At 35.6% G+C, this 27,207-nt stretch overlaps 4 protein-coding genes and 1 pseudogene across 4 annotated transcripts; 3 read left to right on the top strand and 2 right to left on the bottom strand.

Annotated features, from left to right (window-relative positions):
* The first annotated feature begins 1,243 nt into the window (after positions 1-1,243).
* Positions 1,244-3,161, top strand: LOC9301843 (chloride channel protein CLC-d). The gene is made up of 6 exons (XM_021015760.1): positions 1,244-1,260; positions 1,675-1,801; positions 1,896-1,994; positions 2,113-2,187; positions 2,299-2,516; positions 2,598-3,161. Exons 1-5 carry the CDS (start codon positions 1,244-1,246, stop codon positions 2,410-2,412), a joined length of 432 nt encoding a protein of 143 aa, XP_020871419.1. The 3' UTR covers positions 2,413-2,516; positions 2,598-3,161.
* A 5,336-nt stretch (positions 3,162-8,497) lies between these two features.
* Positions 8,498-11,151, top strand: LOC9300100 (transport inhibitor response 1-like protein). Its single transcript, XM_021023176.1, has 3 exons — positions 8,498-9,247; positions 9,334-9,832; positions 9,994-11,151. The coding sequence occupies exons 1-3, from the start codon at positions 8,643-8,645 to the stop codon at positions 10,750-10,752; spliced, it is 1,863 nt and encodes a 620-aa protein (XP_020878835.1). The 5' UTR covers positions 8,498-8,642; the 3' UTR covers positions 10,753-11,151.
* Positions 11,152-12,032: 881 nt separating this feature from the next.
* On the bottom strand, positions 12,033-16,025 carry LOC9301842 (pyridoxine/pyridoxamine 5'-phosphate oxidase 1, chloroplastic). The gene is made up of 13 exons (XM_021023184.1): positions 15,615-16,025; positions 15,487-15,525; positions 15,112-15,279; positions 14,924-15,029; positions 14,557-14,723; positions 14,205-14,447; positions 13,849-13,937; positions 13,310-13,360; positions 13,141-13,231; positions 12,840-12,944; positions 12,676-12,746; positions 12,491-12,586; positions 12,033-12,361 (listed from the first exon to the last, which is right to left on the bottom strand). The coding sequence occupies exons 1-13, from the start codon at positions 15,924-15,926 to the stop codon at positions 12,295-12,297; spliced, it is 1,605 nt and encodes a 534-aa protein (XP_020878843.1). The 5' UTR covers positions 15,927-16,025; the 3' UTR covers positions 12,033-12,294.
* A 4,634-nt stretch (positions 16,026-20,659) lies between these two features.
* LOC9300099 (probable ion channel POLLUX) lies at positions 20,660-24,585 on the top strand. The gene is made up of 12 exons (XM_021016164.1): positions 20,660-20,894; positions 20,979-21,047; positions 21,157-21,750; positions 21,834-22,016; positions 22,103-22,162; positions 22,247-22,450; positions 22,551-22,796; positions 22,909-23,007; positions 23,154-23,348; positions 23,451-23,543; positions 23,771-24,037; positions 24,125-24,585. The coding sequence occupies exons 2-12, from the start codon at positions 21,015-21,017 to the stop codon at positions 24,341-24,343; spliced, it is 2,193 nt and encodes a 730-aa protein (XP_020871823.1). The 5' UTR covers positions 20,660-20,894; positions 20,979-21,014; the 3' UTR covers positions 24,344-24,585.
* Positions 24,586-24,600: 15 nt separating this feature from the next.
* LOC9301841 lies at positions 24,601-25,733 on the bottom strand (annotated as a pseudogene).
* Positions 25,734-27,207: the final 1,474 nt, after the last annotated feature.

Raw genomic sequence — 27,207 nt, 5'->3', positions numbered from 1 at the left:
TCCTATAAACCAAAACTGTTTAAAGGAAGTATCATTGTTAAACTCGAAAGGTACTACATTTGTTTTCGTACGAATAACACCATCCTTCCATTCCTAACACCTATGTATTATTTGGTCAAAAGCGATATCCCGAAGCAGGAAAACAAGTAAAGAGCTGAAAACCAAAGCTGATTAAAAACATTCTAAAAACTTGGTGCATGATTCATGTAAAGTGCACTCTAATACATGGAAATGAATCACCTGTTTAGAGACTTCTTAAGCATCCTTTTCTGACCTAGCATAATTCACCAGGACCTGCAACAGAAACAGAGTGTTTAATTCGAGATCAGAAAACAAAGACTAATGTGTAGCATTTACGGAGATAAACCTATAGATGTATCTCCATCATTATAATGACAAAAGAAATTGAATGCAATCCTGAGCTAAAATCTTCATAACTCAAATTGCTAATTTCACGAATAATTTCATGCCTCAATTTCATTTTTAAGAAAGTCACCTAAGCCTTCCCCAATGTTCAGCAAAGACTCGACCAAACTATTTCAATTTTTTTTTCCGATGAATTTCGTCATGCAAAAAGAAGAGTTATCATTTTTTCACTCCAGGGACACATTACTGACATCATGATACCAAATTTTTTTGCGAAACCCTGGGTTGATTCTTCTGGAGTCTAATTTGACACCAGAAAGGAAATAGAATCAGTACCTGAGTGATGAATTATTTTCCAATGACAGTATGAAGGAGATCGAAGTCTATAACGCCAAGTTACTAAAGCTTTTGGAACAATGCGACAACATTTCGATCCGAAAAAGCGCACGCTTGACTTCACCTGTTGAGCAAACTCGAATTGACGCTGCAATTCCAGCAATACATCATCCATCTTCCTCCCGTTCTCACCGGAATTTGAACCTCAGATCATATTTGATATCTTCGATACAAAGAATCATTGGATTTTTTTTTTGCGTCAGTACTCAGATTATTTCTCAAGAATTTTGATTATGTTCAGAAACCGTATTATCTTTCCTCAATTGAATTTACTGGTCAACCGTAAACTGGACCGACCGGTTTTATCTCGGTACACTTTAATAGTTTTGAAATTGAGGGTTATGAAACTTAAAACCAAATAAGCCCTAAATCTTTAGAAAATCAGAGCGTTTCTTCTTTTCTCCTTTGTGGTTTAGTTCATCTTCGCCTAGGAATCATATCTTCTTCTAGCTTCCTAGAAATAAGTTTTTGACTGTAGAATATGAGCTACGATTTCGGGTTTTTTTTTTCAGTGATACAAATTCTTTGTTGTAGAATATGAGAATTTGAAAGTGTGACTAAAGATGCTTACTTTAGCAAACCCTTTGGTGTGAAGAAGGATTGTAGCAATGGAGATTGATAGAGAAGATGAAAGAAGACCAAATCAGCTATAGGTTACGTATTTAGCTGCTTGTTAAGATTTGATTGGAGTTATGAGAATGTTTATGGATGGAATTGATACTTAGAAAGCTGAAAGAGTATTATTAATGTTTGAAATAAGGCTTTGTGATTTTGATTTTGATTTGATTTGCTTTTGCATATCAGACCTTCTGGTGAAGCGTAAGATTGAGAAACATAGAGAGAGAGAGAGAGAGAGAGAGAGAGAGAGAGAGAGAGAGAGAGAGAGAGAGAGAGAGAGAGAGAGAGAGAGAGAGAGAGAGAGAGAGAGAGAGAGAGAGAGGTCCGTGTTGACAGTGAGTTTGTATTCCATATTTATGCATTGGACTTTGCAGGATTTGATATTCCAGGAACCTTTCTCTTTAGAACTCTCATCGGAAAGGTGAGCTATAATTTTGTGGAATTTATGGTGTTTAGGATTTTTTGTTATCATTTCTATTTTGAAGAAACTTTTTTTATAGTTTGTTTACTCGTAGATATTTGGAAGCATAGGTTCTGTTGGGGGTGGCTTAGCCTTGGGGAAAGAAGGTCCCCTTGTACATACAGGTGCCTACATTGCATCGTTGCTTGGTCAGGTGAGCATCTGACTTCCCTGTGATTCTGGCATAGAGATGAAAACTGAATTTTGCTTTTCTTAATACTCTGTCCTTTATCATTCTTCATGAAACTAATATTTTGTTTTTGTTGTTTCAGGGTGGATCTACAAAATATCATTTGAATTCTAGGTGGCAGCAATTTTTTAAGAGTGATAGAGATCGTCGTGATCTTGTAAGTTCCTAGATGCTTATTGTGAAAAATGCTATCTGATTTGTTTTCGTTTTAGATTAGGTTCAAATTTCTTGATAGATCTTTTCCTTAATTTTTTCAATGACTTGAAAGGTCACTTGTGGATGTGCAGCTGGAGTTGCTGCCGCTTTTAGAGGAGGTCAAATCATGGTGGGTTCCTTCTCTCACATCCTATGTCCAAAGTGGCTGAATTTACTCTGTACTTAGAAACAACAATGGAGGAACCTTTGTTGTCTATGCTGTAACATCCTTAGCTTGACAGCTTTGCACTGGTTTTTTACACTGTTCCGGATTTTAACAGTGTTTAAAAGGTGGGTGTCTGGTTCTGTCCTATTTTTCAGCACGAAACAAGTTTTGAGATTTGAGTTGTCAAAATTATCTTTGTTTTTCAGGTTTTTTTGGAGGCAGAGAAAGGGTACAGATCGTTGATAAAGATTGTCATTGCGTTGGGTGAAGACCCTCCACGTGTCTGTGTTCATTGCGTTGGGTAAAGACCAGGTTTAGTCATTGCGTTACTGTAGTTGATTTTTTTTTTATTCCTAGTCTAAAAATCATTCATCCAGTTTCCCTTCTGTCAGATTTTTCTGTTACGCTAACATGGTCTTAATTTTTGATTAGGCTTTTTTCTGTTACACCAATTGTGATATTTTAAACACATATGGCCCATTTATGATGGGCTATTTTGTTTAGTCCTATACATTTATAATTAGAAGCTGATATGTTAAAAATAAAAGCTGACTCATATTAACGAAATGTTTTGATTGGAAGGGAAAAAAGCTGATGTGTCAGCTCGAGAAGAGCCTAAAATGCTGACGTGGCGACCATTTGGAGAGAGTTCACCTCCTCTCATATATATGATTTTCAAGTATTTTTGATTATTTAGTCTATAAATAACTAATTATTTTGAAATGTATTTCGGGTATTTTCGGTTATTCGAAATATATCGGTTCGGTACCGATTTCAGTTCGGTTTATTTATCCATGTCTAATTTAACTCATCAACCACTCATACACGGACATATGACCGTTTCTTAGCTTCAGTTTTGGCTCTTAGCTAAGAGACGTCTCTTAACTATAAGTTTGATTTTTGAACTAAATTAAATCAATTAATGCCTAAGATCTACCTAAGAATTTGCTAAGACCTTACCTATAAAGATGCTCTTAGCCACAAGGATGAGTGGGTTTTGTATTTAGTTGTGTTATATTTGTTTAGTTTGATTGGTACAATAATATGTGATTGTTTGTGGCATATACATGGACTAGATTTTTCATTAAATTAATATGAATTGTAGACTTGATTGATTAACTTTCATTTCTTCACATGTTCACATATTATGTGGTTGTTGCATATATAGAGTATAATTTACATTATGCAATTTGTATAAAATAATTCAATGCAATTTAAAATTTAGTAGTATTTTGAAAGGTCTAGACTTTTTTTTGTTAATCTCGATGTTCCAAACCTAGGACTATACATCTTTCAGAGATGTGATCAGTCTTTAATAAATTCCCTCTCCTAACGAAAATCATGAACTTCAATAGCGAGGTTTAAATGTGTAAGTCATATGATCAACCGATGAATTCTAGATTAATTATTTCATGCTATATGGATCTAATGGATGCGAAAAATATATAAATATGACTAATGTATGATGTTAATATATATTTAATATGAAGTCATTTTGATAGTGAGGTTTAAATATGTACGCATTGTATGTGTCTGTTTTTTCTTAACTTTTTCAAAATAATATGAAAATACGTTTTAAAAAGTGATTGTAGAATTTATATTATTGGGAGTAAGAACTCATCTCTTAAAATTTATGTCTCAAGACTTAGGTAAAATATAATCTCACTTAAGCTCATTATTGAAGACAATATAATACTCATATTTACCGTTAAATCTTATTTGAATCAATTAAACATTTAGAAATGAAATAATATACAAGAAAGACTATTAGTTGAATAAAAATGTGATGTTATAAAATTTACAAATTATGTGGGACTTGAGATGTGATGGTTAGTGATTGATAACAAATTATATAGAAATGTTTGTTTCATAAAAAATCATAAATTCATTTCATTTAAATTTATATAATACTCAAAATCACTATTGTAATTGTCCGCACATGAAAACTGTGTAGAAAAAGTTACCTAAATTTTTTGAATTAGGTTGAATTTATTTTATTTAATTTGTGTTGTTAATGCCCATGAATGTGTTCTTTATATAAATATATTCTTACAGAGGTTTATTCGCTTCATTAAAAGTTATTACATTAGTTTGGTTTATGTTGACCAGTGACCACATTAAAAAAAATATTACTTTGTATATTATTTAATGATTAAAGAAATTGGTTTGTTACAATTAAGTAAATAAATTTTATATATAATATACATTGCCTCTTTTGCTCAATGCAATGGAGATTTACGTTGTGAACTCCTAATCGTACCAAAAAAACTGGTAGAAAGGGTAGGTTAAACTAATTAGCTACATTTTGATTTATTGTTGATCAAGAACTAAATTTTACTGACTTAAGAAAAATATTATTCAGTTGATGCAATAATGTAACATCAAATCGATGTACAATGTGAACAATATGGACTTGAGAAGAAATGCTTGTGCAATGCAGTGAGAAGATATAAATGCAACTACATACACAATGAGCCACCTATTATCATTTTTATGATTATAATTACTAAATTTTCATCAAGTGTTTTCTAGAGGTCCAAACAAACTTAATTCACTAGGGTGTTGTCTTGAAACTGAATTTATTGCTAGTGACCTAACCAATGAGATAATGAACTCCATATGAAACTTTACCAGTTTATAAGTAGATGTTTAAATCTATTGAAAAATAGAAAACACAACGAAGCGATTAAATTAAAATAAAAGCAAAAAAGTTAGAAACTAAAAATTAAATATTGATTACATTTTTATTTAATTATTAATTAATTAATATTTAATTTTTTTTTAATGTAGTTAGGATAAAAAATTAATATAGTTTGAATTAGATTTTAGTGTACTTTTTGTTTGAAGCATTACAACCCGTAAAAAAAAGGTTTGAAAGCAACAACTATTCTTAATTTTATATTTGATTGTTTTACACCATCTTATCTTTCTATTTGATGTGAAATGATGAATATATATATATATATATATATATATATATATATATATATATATATATTCATTATCTGAGCGTATAATAAAATTTTTGTAACCATCATATTAATTTTTTTTTTCCAACCTATACTACATGGCTTCATTAACAAACTATTTACTTTCTTTGGTTTTTTTGGTTCAAAAATAACTTTTGTTGCTCCAGTACATGATACAACTTAGGGTTTAAATGGTAACCGATGAATCTGGCTGAATCTGGCTGAATTGCTGAATCTGACTGAATATATTTGTGTTTTTTGGCGAAATCCGGCAGAATAATTTAAAGTTCAAATGGTAAATGCTGAATCTGACTGAATTTTTTTTATACAACCCAAATAAATTTCTAAAATTGTTAACAACAGAACTTTATATATCTAAAATATTATAGTTAGTTTTATACTGAATAATAAAAATAAATGGATCTTAAATTTCATTTGAACTTATTTGCACAAAAAATAAAAATAAAAATTCATTTGAACTTTAAGTTAGATTCATTACCGAACGAACCGGAACCAAAATATTTTGGATACCTGAATGAAACCAAAATATAATTATATATCTAAAATATTATAGTTAGTTTTATACTGAATAATAAAAAATCCGAATAACCAAAAAATACTATACACTAAAAGTATTCAAAAATTTCTCGAAAATACCCGAAATGTTATTTGGGTAAGAACAAGAAGTAAACAATATTTAAAAAGTTTTGGTTCCTAATCGGTTCTTGATTCAAAAACCAAAACTTCCGAAATATTCGAAACCGAAATAATTTTTAACCGAAATTCTAAAATAATTGAATGTATACTAAACTCGAGAACCAAAATATCCAAAACTAAAAATTACATGATTGAAACCGAACCAAATACTTGAACATCCAAGGCTATCCACAAAATTAAAAACAAAAAACATAAACTATAAAAAAATATCAAAAATTATTAGTTCTTTAAAAATCCACTCATATTGATTTTCTCTCATATTGTTTGCTTATTTTCTATTTGTTGAAGGTTTGATTAATTCAATAAATCAAAGATTGAAGTGAGACCACTATGACAACAGATCAAAAATTCCACAACAATTCCACATATACAAATGATGTAACATGTATTTTTTTCTACATGAATTCCTCAGCAATTCCACAAATACATGTTACCATTTAGAGCCTTAATATCTGATATAAATTAAGTTATTAGCATATTATCCTATACAATTTTTTCTTAACTAACTTGACATTATCAAATACAACTTAGAATATTTTATTTTAACGCAATAACATATCAACAGAATTACAAATGCTTTAGTTTGATCATTAAAAATAAAATATTCTCAATATTCTTTTTGTAAAATGTTAAAAATTTCGTAAAACTATATTATCTTAAAAAATTATTTGGTGTTGCATACATATAACACATGTACTTAACTGATTCACATATTTGGTATGGACAAAACAAGTGTATTTCTCTATATAAATACATTTACTGCAAGTAGGCCTAGGCAAAATACCCGGAACTGAATACCCGAACCGAAAAATATCCGAACCGAACCCGAACCGATTTTTAAAAATACCCGAATGGGCCCTAGACCTCCTAACCGAAAAAAACCCGAACCGAATCCGAACCAAATCCAATATCTGTGGGTACCCGAATACAAATATACACCTAAAAATATTTGTTATATTTATATTTATAATATCCGAAATACCTTACAATCATAAATCCGAATATATTAGGTATTTTTGAGTAATTCAGATACATTTGGATATATTTGGTTAAAAAGTAACTAATGATGTAGTTTTCTTTTGGGTAATTTTAGTATTTTAGATATTTTTATTATATTTGGGTAAAGAGTAACCAATGTATTTTCGAGAAATCGGGTATTTCGGTTAGATTTGGGTATATATGAGTGAAAAACCCGAACCCAACCCGAAACCGAAAATATTTCGGGTATTTTTGGTTATTTTCGAGTATTTTGCTTTTTAATTAAAATACCCGAACCCGAACCAAACCCAAACCGAATTTTTAGAATAACCGAATGGGTCTCGAAATCCTATCCGAATAGACCCGATACCCAAAAAAAAGAACCGAACGGGTTCGGGTACTCGAATGCCCAGGCCTAACTGCAAGGTTAGCTCTATGAAAAGAATTATTAACTTTGTAAATAACCATTGTGTCACTTAAAATTTTTGCGGATCAGAGTTTTCATAATCATAAAAAATGCACTAGTTGGAAAATTATTTATGCGGGTCTATACATAGTGTTCATAAATCATATAATTCGTCGGAGATTACTTGAAATGATTCCAACCAATTTGTTTAAAAATCATATAATTCATTGGAAATTACTTGAAATGGTTCCAAACAATTTGTTCTTGATAGAGGCTTTCATGTCTTCTTTACTTTCCATGATAACTTCTTGAACCCTTTGAAGATAGATCCTTTGAATTTGAAGGATTGTATTATCGAACTTTCTCTCTTTGGTAGCATTGGATGCAATGGTGAAGGAGTATCCCGTGGGAAAAATGATAAAGGTGATGAATGGTGAAGTGTAAACCTTGGAGAAGCAATGACAAGCGGAATCCACGGTGAGGGTGGTCGGGATGGCATACTTGGAGGTTCTACTTCACTAACGAATTTGAGCTTGAGAGTCTCTAAATCTCGCATGAAAGAGATGAACTTGTTTTGGAATGTGATACTCTTCTCACAACATCGAGATTTCAAAGGATTCATTTAAGGAAATGTAGATAAAACAATGATTTTCTAAAATTCACCAGAACTTCCATAAAATGTCAGAGAATACAACTAATTTGTTATCTATGTGTTGTGATTTGGTTTAAGACCAAAACATTACCCTAACCAAATATAGTTAGTCTCGGCAAAAAAGGGGAGGCAAGTGTCCTACACTAAAGAAATGGATAATGTTGATTTTCTTACTTTTTTATTTTATTTAAAACATTGCTAAAAACCTAAAATAGAGATCTGAAGAAAATAGGAGGACGAAACAGTAAAGTGTAAAACATTGATGGAGACAAGAAAGCAGAAAAAAAGAGTTACATTTTACTTTTAGTAAAAAAAAAAACATGGATATTAATTATTTTTGTACATTAATATAAGAAGACAAAACAAAAAAATAAAATAAAAACAAATAAGCCCCAAATAATGGAGACGAAGTGGAGAGAGAAAGCTCCCACTCTCTCACACCCCAAAGCTTCTTCTTCTTCTTCTTCTTCTTCTTCCTCTTCCTCTTCCTCTTCTTCTTCTCTAATCTGAATCCAAAGCCTCTCTCTTTATGACACAAGATCGCTCAGAAATGTCTGAAGATGACGACGACCAACAATCTTCACCGTTGGATCTACCCTCTACCGCCATAGCTTCTTCCTCTACACCAAACAAATCTCGTAACTGTATCTCTTCCTCTGTTACCTTAAAGTCTCAAACTTTCCCTGACCATGTTCTCGAAAACGTTCTTGAGAACGTTCTTCAGTTCCTAGATTCAAGATGTGACCGTAACGCTGCTTCTTTAGTTTGCAAATCTTGGTGGCGTGTTGAAGCTTTGACTCGATCTGAGGTTTTTATTGGTAACTGTTACGCTCTTTCTCCGGCGAGGTTGACTCAGAGATTCAAGCGTGTTAGGTCACTTGTGCTTAAAGGGAAACCTAGGTTTGCTGATTTCAATCTCATGCCTCCTGATTGGGGTGCTAATTTTGCTCCTTGGGTTTCTACTATGGCTAAAGCTTATCCTTGGCTTGAGAAAGTTGATTTGAAAAGGATGTTTGTTACTGATGATGATTTAGCTCTTCTTGCTGACTCTTTTCCTGGGTTTAAAGAGCTTATCTTGGTTTGTTGTGAAGGTTTTGGTACTAGTGGTATTGCTATTGTTACCAATAAGTGCAGGTCTGTTAAAAGTGCTATCTTTGAGTAATGTTTTGATAGTTAGTGAGCTTTTGTTATGAACTTATTGGATACTAATTTGTTTTCAGAAAGCTGAAAGTGCTTGATTTGATTGAGTCTGAGGTTACGGATGATGAAGTGGATTGGATTTCTTGTTTCCCTGAGGATGTAACTTGTCTGGAGTCTTTAGCTTTTGACTGTGTGGAAGCTCCTATCAATTTTAAGGCGCTTGAGGGTCTTGTTGCTAGGTCACCGTTCTTGAAGAAACTTAGGCTGAACAGGTTTGTGTCCCTTGTGGAGCTACATCGTCTGCTACTTGGAGCTCCACAGCTTACTAGTCTTGGGACAGGTTCATTTAGCCATGATGAGGAACCTCGGAGTGAGCAAGAACCAGATTATGCTGCTGCATTTCGTGCTTGTAAATCTGTTGTTTGCCTGTCAGGATTTAGGGAGTTGATGCCGGAGTATCTTCCAGCTATCTTTCCGGTGTGCGCTAATCTCACTTCCTTGAACTTCAGTTATGCTAATATTTCTCCTGACATGTTTAAGCCCATCATACTCAATTGCCACAAACTCCAGGTGTTCTGGGTATGTATCGTTCTTGATCTATGTCTCCATAGTTTTAACTTATTTGTGAGTTATTTCTTAACACCATATTGTTTGGGTCAGATGGATTCAATGAATAAAACTTGATATCAGCTGTGCAAGGAACTTGAGTAAAATGCATGACTTGAACTTTTACAATGCAGGCTCTTGACTCAATATGTGATGAAGGACTACAGGCAGTTGCTGCAACTTGCAAGGAACTCCGTGAACTCCGAATCTTCCCTTTTGATCCTCGGGAAGACAGTGAAGGTCCCGTCTCTGAATTAGGCCTCCAAGCAATCTCTGAGGGTTGTAGGAAACTAGAATCTATTCTCTACTTTTGCCAGCGCATGACTAATGCTGCCGTGATAGCCATGTCAGAAAACTGTCCTGAGCTTACTGTGTTTAGGCTGTGCATAATGGGTCGACATAGGCCTGACCATGTGACAGGGAAGCCTATGGACGAGGGTTTTGGTGCTATTGTTAAAAACTGCAAGAAGCTAACTCGCCTTGCAGTGTCAGGCTTGCTGACAGATCAAGCTTTTAGGTATATGGGTGAGTATGGGAAATTGGTCCGTACGCTTTCAGTAGCTTTTGCTGGGGATAGTGACATGGCTCTGAGACATGTCCTTGAAGGTTGCCCTAGACTGCAAAAACTTGAGATAAGGGACAGTCCGTTTGGAGATGTTGCGTTACGCTCTGGTATGCATCGTTATTACAACATGAGGTTTGTTTGGATGTCGGCATGTAGCTTGTCAAAGGGATGCTGCAAGGATATTGCACGCGTGATGCCGAATCTAGTTGTGGAAGTAATTGGGTCAGATGATGATGACGACAATAGGGATTATGTTGAGACTTTATACATGTATCGGTCTCTTGATGGTCCAAGAAATGATGCACCAAAGTTCGTCACGATTTTATAGAACGAGGTGCATTTCCGTGTTACCGATTTTTAAGAAGGGGAGTGAAATGGGTAGGTGTAGGAGGCTCAAATGATGATGATGATGATGGTGTCATCAGAGGCACACTACATGATTGTTGTTGATGATGATGATGATGATGATGATGATGATGGTTGGGAGGAATGCAAGATTGTTGTATCATTATTTTCTTTTTTATTTTTGGGTTTAAAAGATCTTATTTGGTTGGTTAGGTGGAACAATGGATGTATGTTTTGGGAGAAACAGTGTTAGTTGGTTCTAATAAGCTGCACTTTTGGCTCTCTCTCTCTCTCTCTCTAGTTGTTGTTGTTGAGAAACTAATGAGACATTTCTCTTTTGTCTTTCTATTTTTAATTAATTCTGAGATATTTCTTCTGAATCCGTTTAAACTGTAGTGGTGGATATTTATGTTGTTTTGAATTTGGTTTTAGTTATAACTATAGTTGGAATAAGTTTGGTCCAAATTGATGAAGATTTGGCTTTGTTTTGTAAGAATACTACAGTTCAATTGGCTTTTCTATATTCTATTTGATTGAAACTATAATGTAACTTTAACAAAAAAATCATTTTGATTCGATACAATTCGATTATTTGGCTTCGTTCGGTTAAAATGTCTTACGCGTAATTAAAATGCAGAAAGGGGGTGAGGGAAATTGTGGTGGTGGAGAGATATGAGCTAAGGTTCTTATCCAAAGGAAGACCTCTCCTTTTGCCTTTTGTTGACAAGCCATCTTTGTCCCCAAAAGACTACATTTTTTCAACTGACAAGAGACCCATCATTTATTTCTTAAAGGTCATAAACCAAACTGAAATAATGCAGAGGATGGTGACAAAAACATATGATGGTGGTGGATTAGAGATAATTTGGAAAAAAGGGGCTTATATAATAGGATTGATGTGATCATCTTACCTACTCATTAAAACACTTAACCCCAATGTTTTTTTTACACTCCCATCATTTCATAATCCTTTATCACTTTGCTTCCATCCTACGGTCACCATTCATTCAATTTTTCATCTCCATTCCCTCTCCCTCCAAATACTATTACATAAATAAATAAGATATTATCTTAATTTGTTGGTTACATGCATTTGTCCCTTACATAGAATATTGTCTCCTTCTGTTCAACTTCAGTTGGACGGTGATATTAGCCACTAGAATTCATGATGCATCTATATGTAGAAGATATTATTTTGGTGCAAGTGGCAAAGATATTTCCAAAAAAGAACCAATAGTTTTGTAAAATGTTAGGGATAAAATGTAACCAGTCATCTCTGCGCATACTAGTTAGTATTCATATCCGGTCAAGACACAAGTTGTGTCTTTTATTGGTTATCAAGCAAAATAGCTAAAATAAATCACATTACTAAGTGATGAAAATGGAAAAGCACTTCTATTTTAGTGACATTTAAGATCATAAATCCCCTATACAGCTATACTTAAAATTTATTCTCATCGTATTGGTTTGATATGAAAACCCAAATAGCCATCTTCTTCACAGGGAAAGAGGTAGTGAGTAGAAGTCATGGGGCCAATCTATGAATTTTCCACGCAGGTTTCCCGTTTACGTCTTGCAGAGAATACTGGAGCCTGTGTTCGACGTTCATGGGTTAGCAAAAGCATTAGCTATGGCTAATTTTATGTGTTCTACGCCTAATTAAGAGATCATTTTCCTCTTTAGCACTTCATTCAATAAATTTTGAAGAAGATAGAGCATACCTGTCATGCAAACGAGATGGTTGTCCTTGCCAAAACTCGAAAAGGTTTGGTTTAAGTCTGAATCCTCCCCAGTTTTTCGGCTTTGGTATCACACTTCTGCAAGCCAGAAACAAGGTCTTAGTCATCAATCAAGGGCATCGAATCAAAACAAATGCTTTTAAGAGTTCGAAGATTTTACAACTCACCCGCCTGAATATTTTTTTGTCAGTTCTTCATACTCATCGTATAGAACATGCCTGCCAGGTACAACAGAACTCTGATAACAACCAAAAGTTGAAGGGTAAGGGTCCAAAGCAAATTCCTAACATCATATGAAATATTTTGAATACTGTAACAGATCACAAGGCACCTGCTTGCTGACAATAGCTCCAATCTGACTTCCTCTAGGACGACTATGAAAGTAATTCTCGGATTCTGACTCAGGTATTCTCTCCACTTGTCCTTCAATTCTTACCTGGTTAGGTACAGTGGACATTAGTACTACTAAAAGATCTTGATCGACCAAATTACTAATTCTTGTGTATCAGTGGTTGGCCAACTGGCTTTGTAGGCCAGATATTTTACTACAGTGCACCTCATATATTGATATTGAAAGTATTAACTAAAAGCCTAAGACACACAAGGAGGTTAAAGAAGATGGAAACACACACCTGACGGTTCAAACTTTCCCAGTAAAAAAGAAGTGCTGCACTAGGATTTTCTGATAAATCAGAACCCTTCTTACTTTCGTAGTTGGTGAACCTGCATTTTACAATTTAAACAAGTAACATCAGGTTGCACACCCCATTTCTCAGCAGAAAAGGGAGAGAATGTACTAACCAGACAAATCCATTCTCATCAAATCCTTTTAGTAAAACCATTCTTGATGAGCTGTAGCATGATCAGGCTAATTAGATAAGATAATGAAAAAGAAAGTAGACAGGCAAATTCTGTGCCTGATGCAAATATGTGGATTTTCTATCTATTGATATAAGTTGTACTCAAGCATAATTGAGTCCGCCCATGATCAAGATTCGTGTATGCAGAGACACTAACATATATACTTACGACTACTTCAAAAAGAATGGAATAAGAAAAAACATGTTAGAAACTGCAAATCATGCAGCAAATTGGAAATCTCAGACGCACTTTTTTGTGTCACAGGCTGTATATCAGACAATAACTAGTTCAAAGAAATCATAGCTGGATCTATTTCATCCTATTGCAGAAAGCTCTATAAAGTTCCACTTTTATAATACAGTCATGCACTCATGCTAGATAACATCTAAGAGATATGGAATTAGAAATGCTTTTGGAACATGTTCATCAGCATATTGTTACATGGAGTAGGGTCTCCGGAAATATCAAAGTATACTTACGGTTTTTTGTCCTTGTTCGCTGTACACAAAGCCATAGCATTGGTTTCTCTCAATCCAGCAGCAACTGCCTCATCAAACCATTTACGAAACTGCAAAACACGAAAGACCTGTATTAGCCAAACGGATGTCTTAATCTCTTATTAGAAACCACAATAACTAAGCAGTGACTAGTCTAGAAGAACGAGTTATTAAAAGGCCATTAAAAATGAGCAAAAGTGAAAAGAGTATTATTATTACATCAGATAAAATATTGACTTGGGCGAATGTCTTATTTTCTGGGAGAATATATAAGTTTCTGCTCATTCATTACCTTGTCGAAAAATACAGATAAGCAAAGAAAAGAAATGAATTCATACCTGTACCGTAGGATCAGTTTCAACCTGCTCCTCGAGCAGTTCTGGAGAGACATAGTTCACTCTCATAGCAGATATGTCAACTCTGGGAGGTTTACCAATTCTAACACACATAGATGTCCCAGGGTAACTAGGGAGCTCCAGCTTATATTTTTCTGCAACAGAAGGTGGTACAAATCTCCCACCTAAAAAGTGATGAGGGCCACGGAATCTCTTTGCACATAATTTTGGGGCAGTCAAAGATACCTAAAAAGAGTAAATAGGTTCAATTTATAGAGTAGTTTGCTTTATATATGATTGTAACAAATGAGTCAAAAGGAAAAAGAGTAACACAAGCATTTCGGCTAAGGCGTACCAACATATCAGGCTTAATTCCTCCATCTTCATGGTCTCCTTCTTCAACGTGCCAACCAGAGGGAATATCTACAGAGACGATGACTGGGTGTTTTTGGAGCGTCTGCTCATAGTTCTGCAAGGACACCAATCGCCGGATGAGGTCATCAAAAGGAGGCCTGGGAGCACCTATATGTGCAAAAAAAAGGACTTTCAAAACCAAGTGAAACATGATGCAAATGGAACATGATGCAAACGAAATAGGTGCATCACTGAATTATTTAATACTTTGATTCAAAAACCTGCTGTCCTAAACTTGGATGAGTTTATTTCTTTTAAATGTTTCATGCTTTGTAGAATTCAAAATACGTGGGCAAAATAATAGTTACCATGAAATGAAAACCCAAACATTGCATCAACAATAACATCAAAGTCCTTTGACAAGTTTTCTGGCAGATCATCAACGGAAACAAAAGGGACTGAGAGTGACTCCAACTACAAAAACAGGAAAATATCAGCAGGCAATATAGAAACGGAAAAAGCTAACAAAGATCATAAATTAACACTGGTTACAAACCTGAGTGACCAGTCCAGTGTAAAGTGGCTTGGCTGTACGTTTGGGATAGCAAATAAACGGTTTATATCCCAAGTGGTGAAGATGCCTCGCCGCCACCAAACCATCACCGCCATTGTTCCCAGGACCACAGATAGCTAGAACCCGACTATATTCTCCCGGATTATAAACCTGGAAAAACATTCTAGACTTCAAATCCAATGTACATAAACTGTGATACCTATCTTTGGGTGCAATTAAGCCAATTATGTCAACTTAGATTCCTAGTTTAAGCAGATTTCAATTATCTTATTTCATTGCAAAATCCTTCTCAACTTAGCGTAGAGAGAGCTTTAGAGGCTTATCGATTTAAAGGGAAAAGCTTTGAGCTTTGATTACCTCAGCAATTGAAGTAGCGACGCTAAGACCAGCCAATTCCTGCAATAAGAAGAAGAGCAAAATCAAGCACGATCAGGTAGCAAAACATGGGGGAGAAGAAGAAGAAGAAGAAGAGAAAAATGGAGGACCATGAGCTGATCAACGGAGAAACCAAGAGGACCCATCAAGGTTTCATCAATCTCAGCAGCTTCTCGCTGAGTAAGATAAGAGAGTGGTGGTGATCCTGAATCCTCCATGTTTGGTATGATGGATTTGGTACACAAAGTCCGCACCGAATCGGAGCGTAGACGAGAGCCCTGGCTTGGAGTGAGGAATCGCTGGGTGGGTAGAGGAAGAGAGTAGAGAGAGAATTGAGGAGGAGGAGAAATTGGGAGTGGTGGTGGTGATTGGAGGAGGAAGGTGAATGTCATTGTTCTGACTCTACGCACCACATTCCTCATTTAGCCCAATACTCACTCCCACAACAAAATTAATTTGGAGTCTCTTATTATGACCCAATACTCTTAAATTATAAGCCAACTTTGTTTGGTATATGTTATGTTTACCTATAGAGAACCAAATCAATTTCACAAAAAGATTCACAAATTTTTAAAATAATCACAAAGATGATGGTAATCAGATTAAAGAGTGTGATCTCGAAGTTAATTGGGCTAGCCCAAGCAAGCTTTATACCAGGGAGGTTGAGTATAGATAACATAGTAGTGGTGCAGGAAGCGGTTCACTCTATGAGGCGTAAGAAGGGTCGTAAGGGTTGAATGCTGCTTAAGCTGGACCTGGAGAAAGCATATGACCGCATCAGGTGGGACTTCTTGGAAGAAACACTATTGACAACGGGGTTATCGGCAGAATGGACTAACCGGATCATGGCTTGTGTCACGGGACCGTCAATGCGAATCTTGTGGAATGGCGAGCAGACAGATGCTTTTAAACCAGCCCGCGGACTACGACAAGGTGACCCACTTTCTCCATACTTGTTTGTGTTGTGTCTGGAGAGGCTTTGCCATATGATTGAGGTTAAAGTAGGAAGGAAAACTTGGACACCGATCAGTATTTCTCGAGGAGGGCCTAAGCTGTCACACGTTTGCTTTGCAGATGACCTTATATTATTCGCGGAAGCCTCAGTATCTCAGGTCAGAGTTATAAGAAGAGTGTTGGAGAAGTTTTGCTTGGCATCAGGGCAGAAAGTAAGCTTGGAAAAGTCCAAAATATTTTTCTCTAGCAATGTGAGCCGGGAAATGGAGGGGCTGATCACGGCTGAGAGTGGCATAGGGTCTACAAGGGAGTTGGGAAAGTACCTAGGCATGCCCGTCTTACAGAAAAGAATCAACAAGGAGACTTATGGAGAGGTTCTTGAAAGAGTGTCGTCTAGACTTGCAGGTTGGAAAAGCAAGACGCTGAGTTTGGCAGGTAGAGTTACTCTTACTAAAGCATTCCTCTCTGCAATGCCCGTACATACTATGAGTGCAATCATGCTCCCTGCATCTACACTAGAGAGCCTTGATAAGGTATCCAGATCGTTTGTGTGGGGTAGTACCGCAGAAAAAAGAAAACAACACTTGCTATCATGGAAGAAGATTTGTAAGCCTAAGTCAGCAGGGGGTTTGGGCTTGCGAAAAGCACGAGTTATGAACCGGGCTCTAATCTCTAAGGTGGGCTGGCGACTTCTGAATAATGTGGACAGCTTGTGGGCACGAGTTATCCGGAGTAAGTATAAGGTTGGGGAGATTCAGGACAGGGCGTGGCTGACTCCAAAAGGCACCTGGTCGTCAACATGGCGGAGTATATGTGTTGGGCTGAGGGAAGTTATCTCGGGTGGGGTTAGTTGGGTACCCGGGGATGGACAGCAGACACGATTTTGACTGGACAGTTGGCTCATTCCTGAGCCACTTTTGGGTTGGGCCAGTGGCCAGGTTCCGCAAGGAGAACAGGGGATGGTCTTGGCAGATTATTGGATTGAAGGAGCAGGTTGGGATATGGAGAGGCTTAGACAGTTCCTTCCGCAGCCAATATTACATAGGTTGTTAGCGGTGGTTTTGAATGGTGTTCCGGGAACTCGGGATAAGCTATCATGGAAGGGTAATATGAATGGAGAATTCACAGTGCGGTCTGCATATGCTTTATTGTCACAGGAGGAGACTCCGTTACCTAGTATGGATCGTTTCTTTGACAGGATATGGCGGGTAATGGCGCCGGAGAGAGTCCGCTACTTTCTCTGGCTAGTTGGGCATCAAGCGATAATGTCGAATGTGGAGAGGGTAAGGAGACACCTAGGAGATACTGCAGTGTGTCAAGTTTGTAAAGGGGCTGAGGAATCTCTTATTCATATTCTTAGGGACTGCCCAGCGATGGAAGGGATCTGGAGAAGATTGGTTCCCCCACGGGAGAGACAGTCTTTTTTTGCCAAGTCGATCATGGAATGGTTATTTGATAATTTGGGGAGCAGGAAAGAACAGGGAAGTGAGGATTGGCCTACCCTGTTTAGTGTGGCAGTTTGGTGGAGTTGGAAGTGTCGGTGTATGAATGTTTTTGGGGAGAGTGGAAAATGTCGGGATAGGGTGCGGTTTCTGAAGGATATGGCAGCAAAAGTTACAAATGCTCATGCTCTGGCGAGAGGGAACCAAGGTGGGCAGCCTCGGGTGGAGCGTTTCATATCATGGAAGCGACCACGGGAGGGTTGGGTGAAACTGTCTACGGATGGGGCCTCCCGCGGGAATCCAGGGCCAGCCGCAGCAGGAGGAGTCGTAAGAGGAGAGGATGGGACATGGCTGGGTGGTTTTGCGTTGAGGATAGGGATCTGTTCTGCACCGTTGGCCGAGCTGTGGGGAGTCTATTATGGCTTACTTATTGCTTGGGAGAAAGGGCATCGACGAGTGGAGCTGGAGGTGGACTCCGAGCTGGTAGTGGGATTTTTACGCTCGGGAGTGAGTGATGCTCATCCCTTAGCTTTCCTGGTACGTATGTGCCATGGCTTCATATCAAGGGACTGGTTAGTCCGGGTTACTCATGTGTATAGGGAGGCTAATCGCCTAGCGGATGGATTAGCGAACTATGCATTCACGTTACAGTTAGGTATTCTTTCATTTGATTATTGCCCTGATGTAGTCCATTCGATTATGTTAGCCGATATTAATGGGACTGCAGTTCCACGCTTTGTACGGTTGTAGTTTTTTTTAAAGTTAAGTTAATAATTTGGTGGAGACATTCCACTCTGCCTACCAAAAAAAAAAAAAGATTCACAAATTTTGTTATTGTTAAAGACTTTTGTGGAGTTTTAAAGGAAGTTGGTGAAGTTTACATTGGAAAGGCTAATAGGATAAAATGTGTGTTCGAAAGGAAAATAGCCCTTGCAAAGTTTACATTGGAACACACATTTTGTTATTGATAAAATGTGTGTTCCAAAATAGCCCCTGCAAAGCTATTTTGATTGAAGGGGAACCACGGCGATTTTGTCTAAATCGGTAAGAAAAATCGCTGATCCGATTTTTTGTCCGCGTAGACCGCCTAGACCGCCTAGCCCGCCTAGACCATTTTTTTTTTAACTTTTTTTTGGATCTAAAATTCAAACGTCCTACTTATATTCGTAATTTGTATAAAAATCATAAATTTGAGCTTAAAATCTTGTTTTCATGTGTTTAATGTAATTTTATAAACAATATTATATAAATTTCTAAATTATAATGGATAATATGTTTTTAAAACATTAATTAGTCCTAAAACTAATCTCCGATTAATTTCTATTTAATCTCCGATTTTTTTGCTAGGCGCTAGATCCACCCTCACCGCTTGACTTGCGTCTAGCGATTTTTTGAACACAAGTTTCCGTTGTAATTATTTTTCAATCAAGGTTTAAGCCTTGTATCTTACTTTTTCGTTAAATAGGAAATTTAAAGTACAAAAAAAACTATGGAGACTATTAGATAATCATGAGTCTTTTGATAGTCCGACTTTTAAAAGGGAATTAATTTTTGATATATACTTGCAAAGCTTAGTAGTCCCCATCATATATATGGATATTGGATAAGCATTTGGTCTACAAAAAAAACTTTTTAAACGAGGTTTGAGGAAATTTTTGGGATCGAGACATAACAATTTGGTGGAGAAGAATCTTTGGATCTCGAATCATGAACCAAATCAACAAGATATGAAGACAATGAGAACAACTCTAACATTTTTGGATGCAATTCGAACCATAAATGAATTATTGGTGATTGTGGATGGTTTGTTTGTCATTGGTCAATAAAAAATATTGATGAAATATTGTAACTTTTTATAAAATACATACAAATAAAATATATCAACAATAACTTTTTGTTAATTAAAGTAGAATTTTTTTGTAAATATATCATCCCTAATAGTCTACATGTTATGTATGTATTCATCTGATATTATTTTTGCAAAATTAGTTGGTCTAATTAAGTGGATTTAATTAACCCAAATTAAAACAAAGTTGAAAAAAAAAATTGCCGATGCAAATTAAATTTTCTTGATATTGCTGTCAAAAAAAAAGAAAAAAATCTTCTTGATATATAGTTTTATTTCACTAGATACATAAAAGTATACAAATTTATTTTCATTTAAACAAAGAAAAACTTAAAATTTTCATTTAGGATACCACTAAATAAGATATCTATTACAAAAGAATTTACTTTTGTATTTTCTAATTTATTCATATTTATACAAATTGAGTAAAATTTAAAGACATGGGACATAGTCATCTCAAATAACAGGTTGATTACAGAAAAGACAATTGTTTTGTTTTTAGCTCTTTTAATTTTAGTCATTAACAAGTTTTTAAGGTGAATTTAAATCGTCAAAACCAATAAAAAACTAATTAATTTTGCATTAGAGTTGAAAATTATTAATTCACATATCTTTCCAAAATATCTTCAAATTTTCTATTTTATGTATTGAAAAGAAAATAGAAATTGATCTAAGTAGACAATTTTCAAATGAAAATAATAAAATTTTAATAAAAGGAAGATACTTCCTAAATTGGGTATCAAAAAGCTTTCTCCCTCCATTTACTTTTTTTCGCAAAAGAGAGAAAGAGCTAAAACAGTGGACTGAAGAAGAAGCTCTCTCTCTCTCTCTCTCTCTCTCTCTCTCTCTCTCTCAGATCTCTCTCTTCCATGGCCAATTTCAATTACTGTGACTGATCTCTCTGTTTTCTAGAAGAAGCTCTCTGTTCCAAAGATCCAAAACTTTACCAACGAACTCATATCGGAGATTCACCTCTCCTGTGATTCACCTCTCCTGTGATTCCCGCTTTCAGATATGATGACGGAGACGGTGATTCAAGTAACTTCACGACGGTTCCAAATTCCGAGGAAAAACCAGTGGCGGTGCCGAGTCAATCCCCGAGTCAGAGGATAACTCGGTTGTGGACTCATTTTTCCCTCACTCATTGCGTATGTTACATTCTGAATTCAATTACTGATCTCTGATTCTTGATAATTTTATCAGTATCTTTAAATTTTGGTGTTTTTTTGCAGCTCAAATTCAGTTGTTCCTTTTCTTTTACTTATGTGATGTTTCTTCGGTCTAAAGTTTCAAGATTAGAGGTATGTTTTATATTTTTCTGATTACAAGATCAAGAACCACTAGTGTAATAAATATATTTACTAGTTTTTTTTTTCGTTTCTCTATCAAATTTCTGTTTCCTTGTTACAGGCAGAGAATTTAATCCTTGTAACAAGATGTAACAGTAGCAGAGTTCCAGGCAGTGACAACAATGAGATGGAAGAAACTAATTCTAGAGCTGTTGTTTTATTCTATGTGATTATTACCTTTGTGTTGCCATTTTTGTTGTATATGTATCTTGACGATCTTTCTCATATCAAGAATCTACTGAGACGAACAAATCAGAAGAAAGAAGAAGTTCCTTTGAAGAAAAGAATAGCTTATTCATTGGATGTGTGTTTTTCAGTATATCCATATGCTAAGCTGCTTGCTCTTCTGTTGGCAACTGTAGTTCTTATAGTTTATGGTGGCTTAGCGTTGTATGCAGTTAGTGACTGTGGGGTTGATGAAGCCCTTTGGTTATCGTGGACTTTTGTAGCGGATTCTGGAAGCCACGCTGATAGGGTTGGTGTTGGAGCAAGAATTGTTTCTGTGGCTATAAGTGCTGGAGGTATGTTGATATTTGCTACAATGCTTGGACTTATTTCTGATGCTATATCAAAGATGGTGGATTCTCTACGGAAAGGGAAAAGCGAAGTTCTTGAAAGCAATCATATACTAATTCTTGGATGGAGTGATAAATTGGTACACCTTTTAACCATATTTGTACGCCTTTACGTGTTGAATTGGCTATAAATAGCTTAGAACAGAGGAAATTATGTGTGTAGGGATCACTCTTGAAGCAGCTGGCGATAGCAAATAAAAGCATTGGTGGAGGTGTTGTGGTGGTGCTAGCAGAACGAGATAAGGAAGAGATGGAGACTGATATTGCCAAATTTGAATTTGATTTAATGGGAACATCAGTTATATGTAGAAGTGGCAGTCCACTTATACTAGCTGATCTGAAGAAGGTCAAGTTTCTAAAGCTTAAATTGCATAACTCTTGGATGGTGGTGAAGCTTCTGACAGTGAAGTGAAACCTTTGATCTACTAACAGGTTTCAGTCTCAAATGCGCGTGCTATCATTGTACTAGGATCTGATGAAAACGCGGATCAGGTAGTTCTTGTTTTCCATGACTTCCTACTCTTTGGTGTTACTGTTTCTTGTGATGTATTAATCACTTTCGGATAATTTAAACAGAGCGATGCACGTGCCTTAAGGGTTGTACTCAGTCTTACAGGAGTAAAGGAGGGTTGGAAGGGCCATGTTGTGGTTGAAATGTGTGATCTAGACAACGAGCCATTGGTGAAGCTTGTTGGTGGAGAGCGCATTGAAACAGTTGTCGCTCATGATGTGATTGGACGCCTTATGATACAATGCGCTCTTCAACCTGGCCTTGCGCAGGTTAGTTTGTTCAGAACCTGAAGAACACTCGAAAGTTAACTAAATGAGGGAAGTCTACGTGTATTCTTCTGCTTTTAACTGTTTCTTTTGCCATTGTCAGATATGGGAGGATATTTTAGGCTTTGAGAACGCTGAATTTTACATAAAGAAGTGGCCTCAGCTTGATGGTTACCGTTTTGAAGATGTCCTCATTTCATTTCCCAATGCGATTCCCTGCGGAGTTAAGGTTGCAGCAGATGGGAAGATAGTTTTGAATCCTAGTGACGACTATGTTCTGAAAGAAGGTGATGAAATACTTGTTATAGCCGAGGATGATGACACTTACGCTCCTGGTTCACTTCCAGAGGTATGCATACGTTATTTTTTATTAGTACAATGCTTGGACACCTTGAATCTACGTACTATATCACGCCTTGTGTAGTGGGTACCATGTCATGCTAACCATATTCATATTGTAGGTACGGATGTGTCATTTTCCAAAAATGCAGGATCCTCCGAAATATCCAGAGAAAATACTATTTTGTGGATGGCGCCGTGACATTGATGATATGATCAAGGTACATGGTACATCAAAAGAGAAAGGAGAACTATAACATAGATAAATAGTAAACATTATCTATGGGTGCTAGAAGCTCTGCTTGACCAAAAAAAAAAAAATAGTAAACATTATCCCACCCATTATGAGAATTTTCTAACCTTATAGGTGCTAGAAGCTCTGCTTGCGCCTGGATCTGAGTTATGGATGTTTAATGAGGTTCCAGATCAAGAAAGAGAGAAAAAGTTGACAGATGCAGGATTAAATATATCCAAATTGGTGAATATAAAACTTGTGCATAGGCAGGGAAATGCAGTTATCAGGCGTCATTTAGAGAGTCTCCCCTTAGAAACTTTTGATTCAGTAAGTTGTTTTGCATTTTTTCCTTTTTCTTGTTGATGTAGCATGAGAATAGATATGCCACTTCCTTTCCACCATCTTCATGATTACCAAATCAAATTGCAGATCTTAATTCTTGCAGAACAGTCACTGGAGAACTCTATTGTTCATTCAGACTCTCGATCTCTTGCCACGCTTCTCCTTATTCGAGATATACAGGTACATGTCCTATGTCTTTGACTCTTTTCTAATGGAAACCTATATGTTGGTAGTATATAATTCAGTTTATTCAAATCTTTGAGGTTTTGTTTTATGTACCAATTCAGTTAGGTGTTTGCGCTTTTGTGTTTTTGGTATATTATAATCTTTATGCATGCATGTCTCTTGAGCTCATATCATATATATGACTACAAATGGAAGCTGCTTTTTTCTGTTTTTATCAACAGTCGAAACGGCTTCCCTACAAAGATGCAAAGTCAAACGCTTTACGGATATCCGGGTTCCCCAATTGCTGTTGGATCCGTAAAATGCAGCAAGCTTCAGATAAATCAATTGTGATAAGTGAAATTCTTGATTCAAGAACAAAGAACCTTGTATCTGTGTCCAGAATCAGTGATTACGTACTATCGAATGAGTTAGTTAGTATGGCTCTTGCGATGGTCGCAGAAGATAAACAAATAAACCGTGTTTTAAAAGAGCTTTTCGCGGAAAAGGTACATAAGAAAGGAACTTGCTCTTCTTGTGTAGAATGGGGGAGATATGTCAATTTGTTCTGATGAGTATAGTCATTTTTGTTGCAGGGTAATGAATTGTGCATAAGACCTGCAGAGTTTTACATATATGACCAAGAAGAGGTTTGCTTTTATGATATAATGAGAAGGGCTCGACAAAGACAGGAAGTCATAATCGGTTATCGCCTTGCGGGAATGGACCAAGCTGTGATTAATCCTACAGATAAATCCAAGCATACAAAATGGTCACTTGATGATGTTTTTGTAGTCATCGCCTCAAGTCAGTAAGTTACAAAAACCGTAGATGATCTCTGACTGTTTGAACGGTCCAGAACTATAACGGTACCTTGAGTCCCCAATTTTTTCGCAACTTGGTCTGACCAGTTTCTTAGAAGAAGCAAGAATGATTCAAGACCCCAATATTTTTCCACAACTTGTTCATTTAGTCACTACGAAACAGAGACAATTATTTGTATAGTAAATGACCAAACACTCTTCAATAAAAATCTGTATCTTGTTTTAGTTCTACACATTCAAGCCTGTCGGGCCTGTGATTCGTCAGATAGTTGCAGCAAGAGCATACTCCAATTTAGATGAATTGGGGACCGTAAGCACCACGTCACACCACTCGACCTTCCCCCAAATCTCTTCACCATTACGCCTCTCAAGCGCAATTACCGCACACCAAATCATCTTGTTCTTACAGCCATTGGTAAGCACAAGCTCAGACCATAAAACCGCCATCTTTCCACCATAATCCGCCAACTGAACACAACCATAACTTTCAAACTTAGGCAATCCTGTCAAACCCTTCATCTCTATCCAACATCCTCCCTTGGAGTCATGCCATTTGAACACTCCAGAACGGTAATGGTACAATACATTTTCAATCACGCAAAAAGAAAACCATCCCCAACTCGATTTCTGACCCCATAATCTTTCCCATTGTCCTTCCTTGGGTATGTAAGCCAAACCATTAGTCAATCCAAACATGTAGACCTTTTTATCAACCACTGCTTGTAAGGTCATATTATAGTCCCATATCTCGTAAGTTTTGGTTTTTGGTGAAAATCTCCACATCGGAGTCTTCTCTATCTCTGCCGCCTCTTGTTACATATACCTTTCTATCAAGAACATTGACCACTGGTTTGCACCGTTCCACCCACATCCTTGGAGCCTCGGGGCTCGATAATGGCGCATGTTCGATGGGACCGCCAATGTAGTAGATGTTCTTAACTGAAGGAATTGCCACAAGACCCGACCAGTGCGCAGGAGCGGAACAGGGAACTGAGGTTGGAGCCAAAACATACTCACTTGACTTCTTCTTCTTCTTCTTCTCAGGTTTCAAGCAGAGAGTGAACCAGCGAGGGTTAGGGTCAGGTTCACCAAGGGACCTAAAGCACACGTAGAGACAAGTCTCGGTGCGTCCTAAAGAGGACCGGGTCTTATGTAGCTCCGGTGAAGCAAGGAGAGATTGAAAGCTCTTGGAGACGAGACGAGGGAGAGAGTCGGATAGTGCAATCTAGAGACGCGTGCTAAGCACGTCAATAGCACATCATCGGGAAGTGAATGAATTGAGGTCAATTGCAGCTTCTTCTTCGTTCTCTTAAGAGATGGTTTCTTCGTCGTAGTTGCCTTCCTCTTCTTCTCCGGGGACGACATTGATCGCTGTTCGGAGAAACAAAGTTAATTCAGTAGTGATTTTAGGGTTCTCAATGTAATAAATAGTTATCAAGATCCTTTTCATCGAATCTTATTGGGCCTCAAAAACAATATATTATGACGTTTGTATGAATCTTAATTCATTAGGTACAAAGTTACATGAGTATCTATATTATTAATTGGGAAGCATTGGATAATAAATAACCTTATAAAGGGTAAAAAATTACAAAAAATGCCATTGGTTTTTAATGTTTTTAAATAACTTTATTAAGGGTACAATGGTAATCACAAAATTAATATATTTAAATAAAAAATAGTTTAATTCTTTTAAATACTTATTAATTTCCAAAAAAATAAACTAATTTTCTCTCTCTTATTAATTATAAACGAAAATTTGAAATTAATTTTTTAAAAATTGTTAACCAATAGGAATTGAAAAACTAAGATTTGATATCCAACTAAGATTTTTTCTAAACCAATCCTAATAGACTATTCTATATCAAAAATAAAAATAAAAATAATATCATTTTAAGTCAAAATTAAAAAAAAAAACTATCATTTAAAATATTTATCAATGGAGGATTTTAAGATTGAATTTGAAATTTGGTAAAAAAATTAAATGCAAATATTTTAATATTCAGTTTTGTTATAATATTTTTATTACAAATTTTGAAATATAAAACGAAATTTTATTTCATAATTTCTAAAAAACCATATTAAATATTAACAAATATTTATTTTTACTATGAAATAAACTCAAATAATAATAAATTTTAAGTAATTATCATAATGGTTTTCGTTTAGAGCAATTTTCGAAAAAATCTAAACAATAGAATGTACATATTAATTTTGAAATATTTTGTGTTTTATTTTTTTCTTTTCAACTCAGATCTTCCTTAAATAATAACTAGATGCAAATATTATTTAAGGAAGATTTTAAGATTGAATTTGAAATTTGGTAAAAAAATTAAATGCAAATATTTTAATATTCAGTTTTGTTATAATATTTTTATTACAAATTTTGAAATATAAAACGAAATTTTATTTCATAATTTCTAAAAAACCATATTAAATATTAACAAATATTTATTTTTACTATGAAATAAACTCAAATAATAATAAATTTTAAGTAATTATCATAATGGTTTTCGTTTAGAGCAATTTTTGAAAAAATCTAAACAATAGAATGTACATATTAATTTTGAAATATTTTGTGTTTTATTTTTTTTTTTTCAACTCAGATCTTCCTTAAATAAATCCATAATATATTGCACACAGTTTTTGAAATTATGTAAACTAATTATATATTTTGCATTCAACACAAATTATGCAGCAATAGCATATCCCTTTTATAGATGTATCTAAAACTTTTATTTTTAGTCCAAATATTGAACTAATTATGATTAAACAATGAAAAGAAGAATATGCAAAATTTAGCGAAGGAAAGAAACATTAATAAATTTGTTAAAATATTTGTAACTTTAACATCA

The sequence above is a fragment of the Arabidopsis lyrata genome (assembly GCF_000004255.2).
Source record: "Arabidopsis lyrata subsp. lyrata unplaced genomic scaffold ARALYscaffold_8, whole genome shotgun sequence".
In the NCBI taxonomy this organism is placed as follows: domain Eukaryota; kingdom Viridiplantae; phylum Streptophyta; class Magnoliopsida; order Brassicales; family Brassicaceae; genus Arabidopsis; species Arabidopsis lyrata.
Note: the sequence above shows the minus strand (reverse complement) of the source record. Positions and strands in the feature narration are given on the sequence as shown.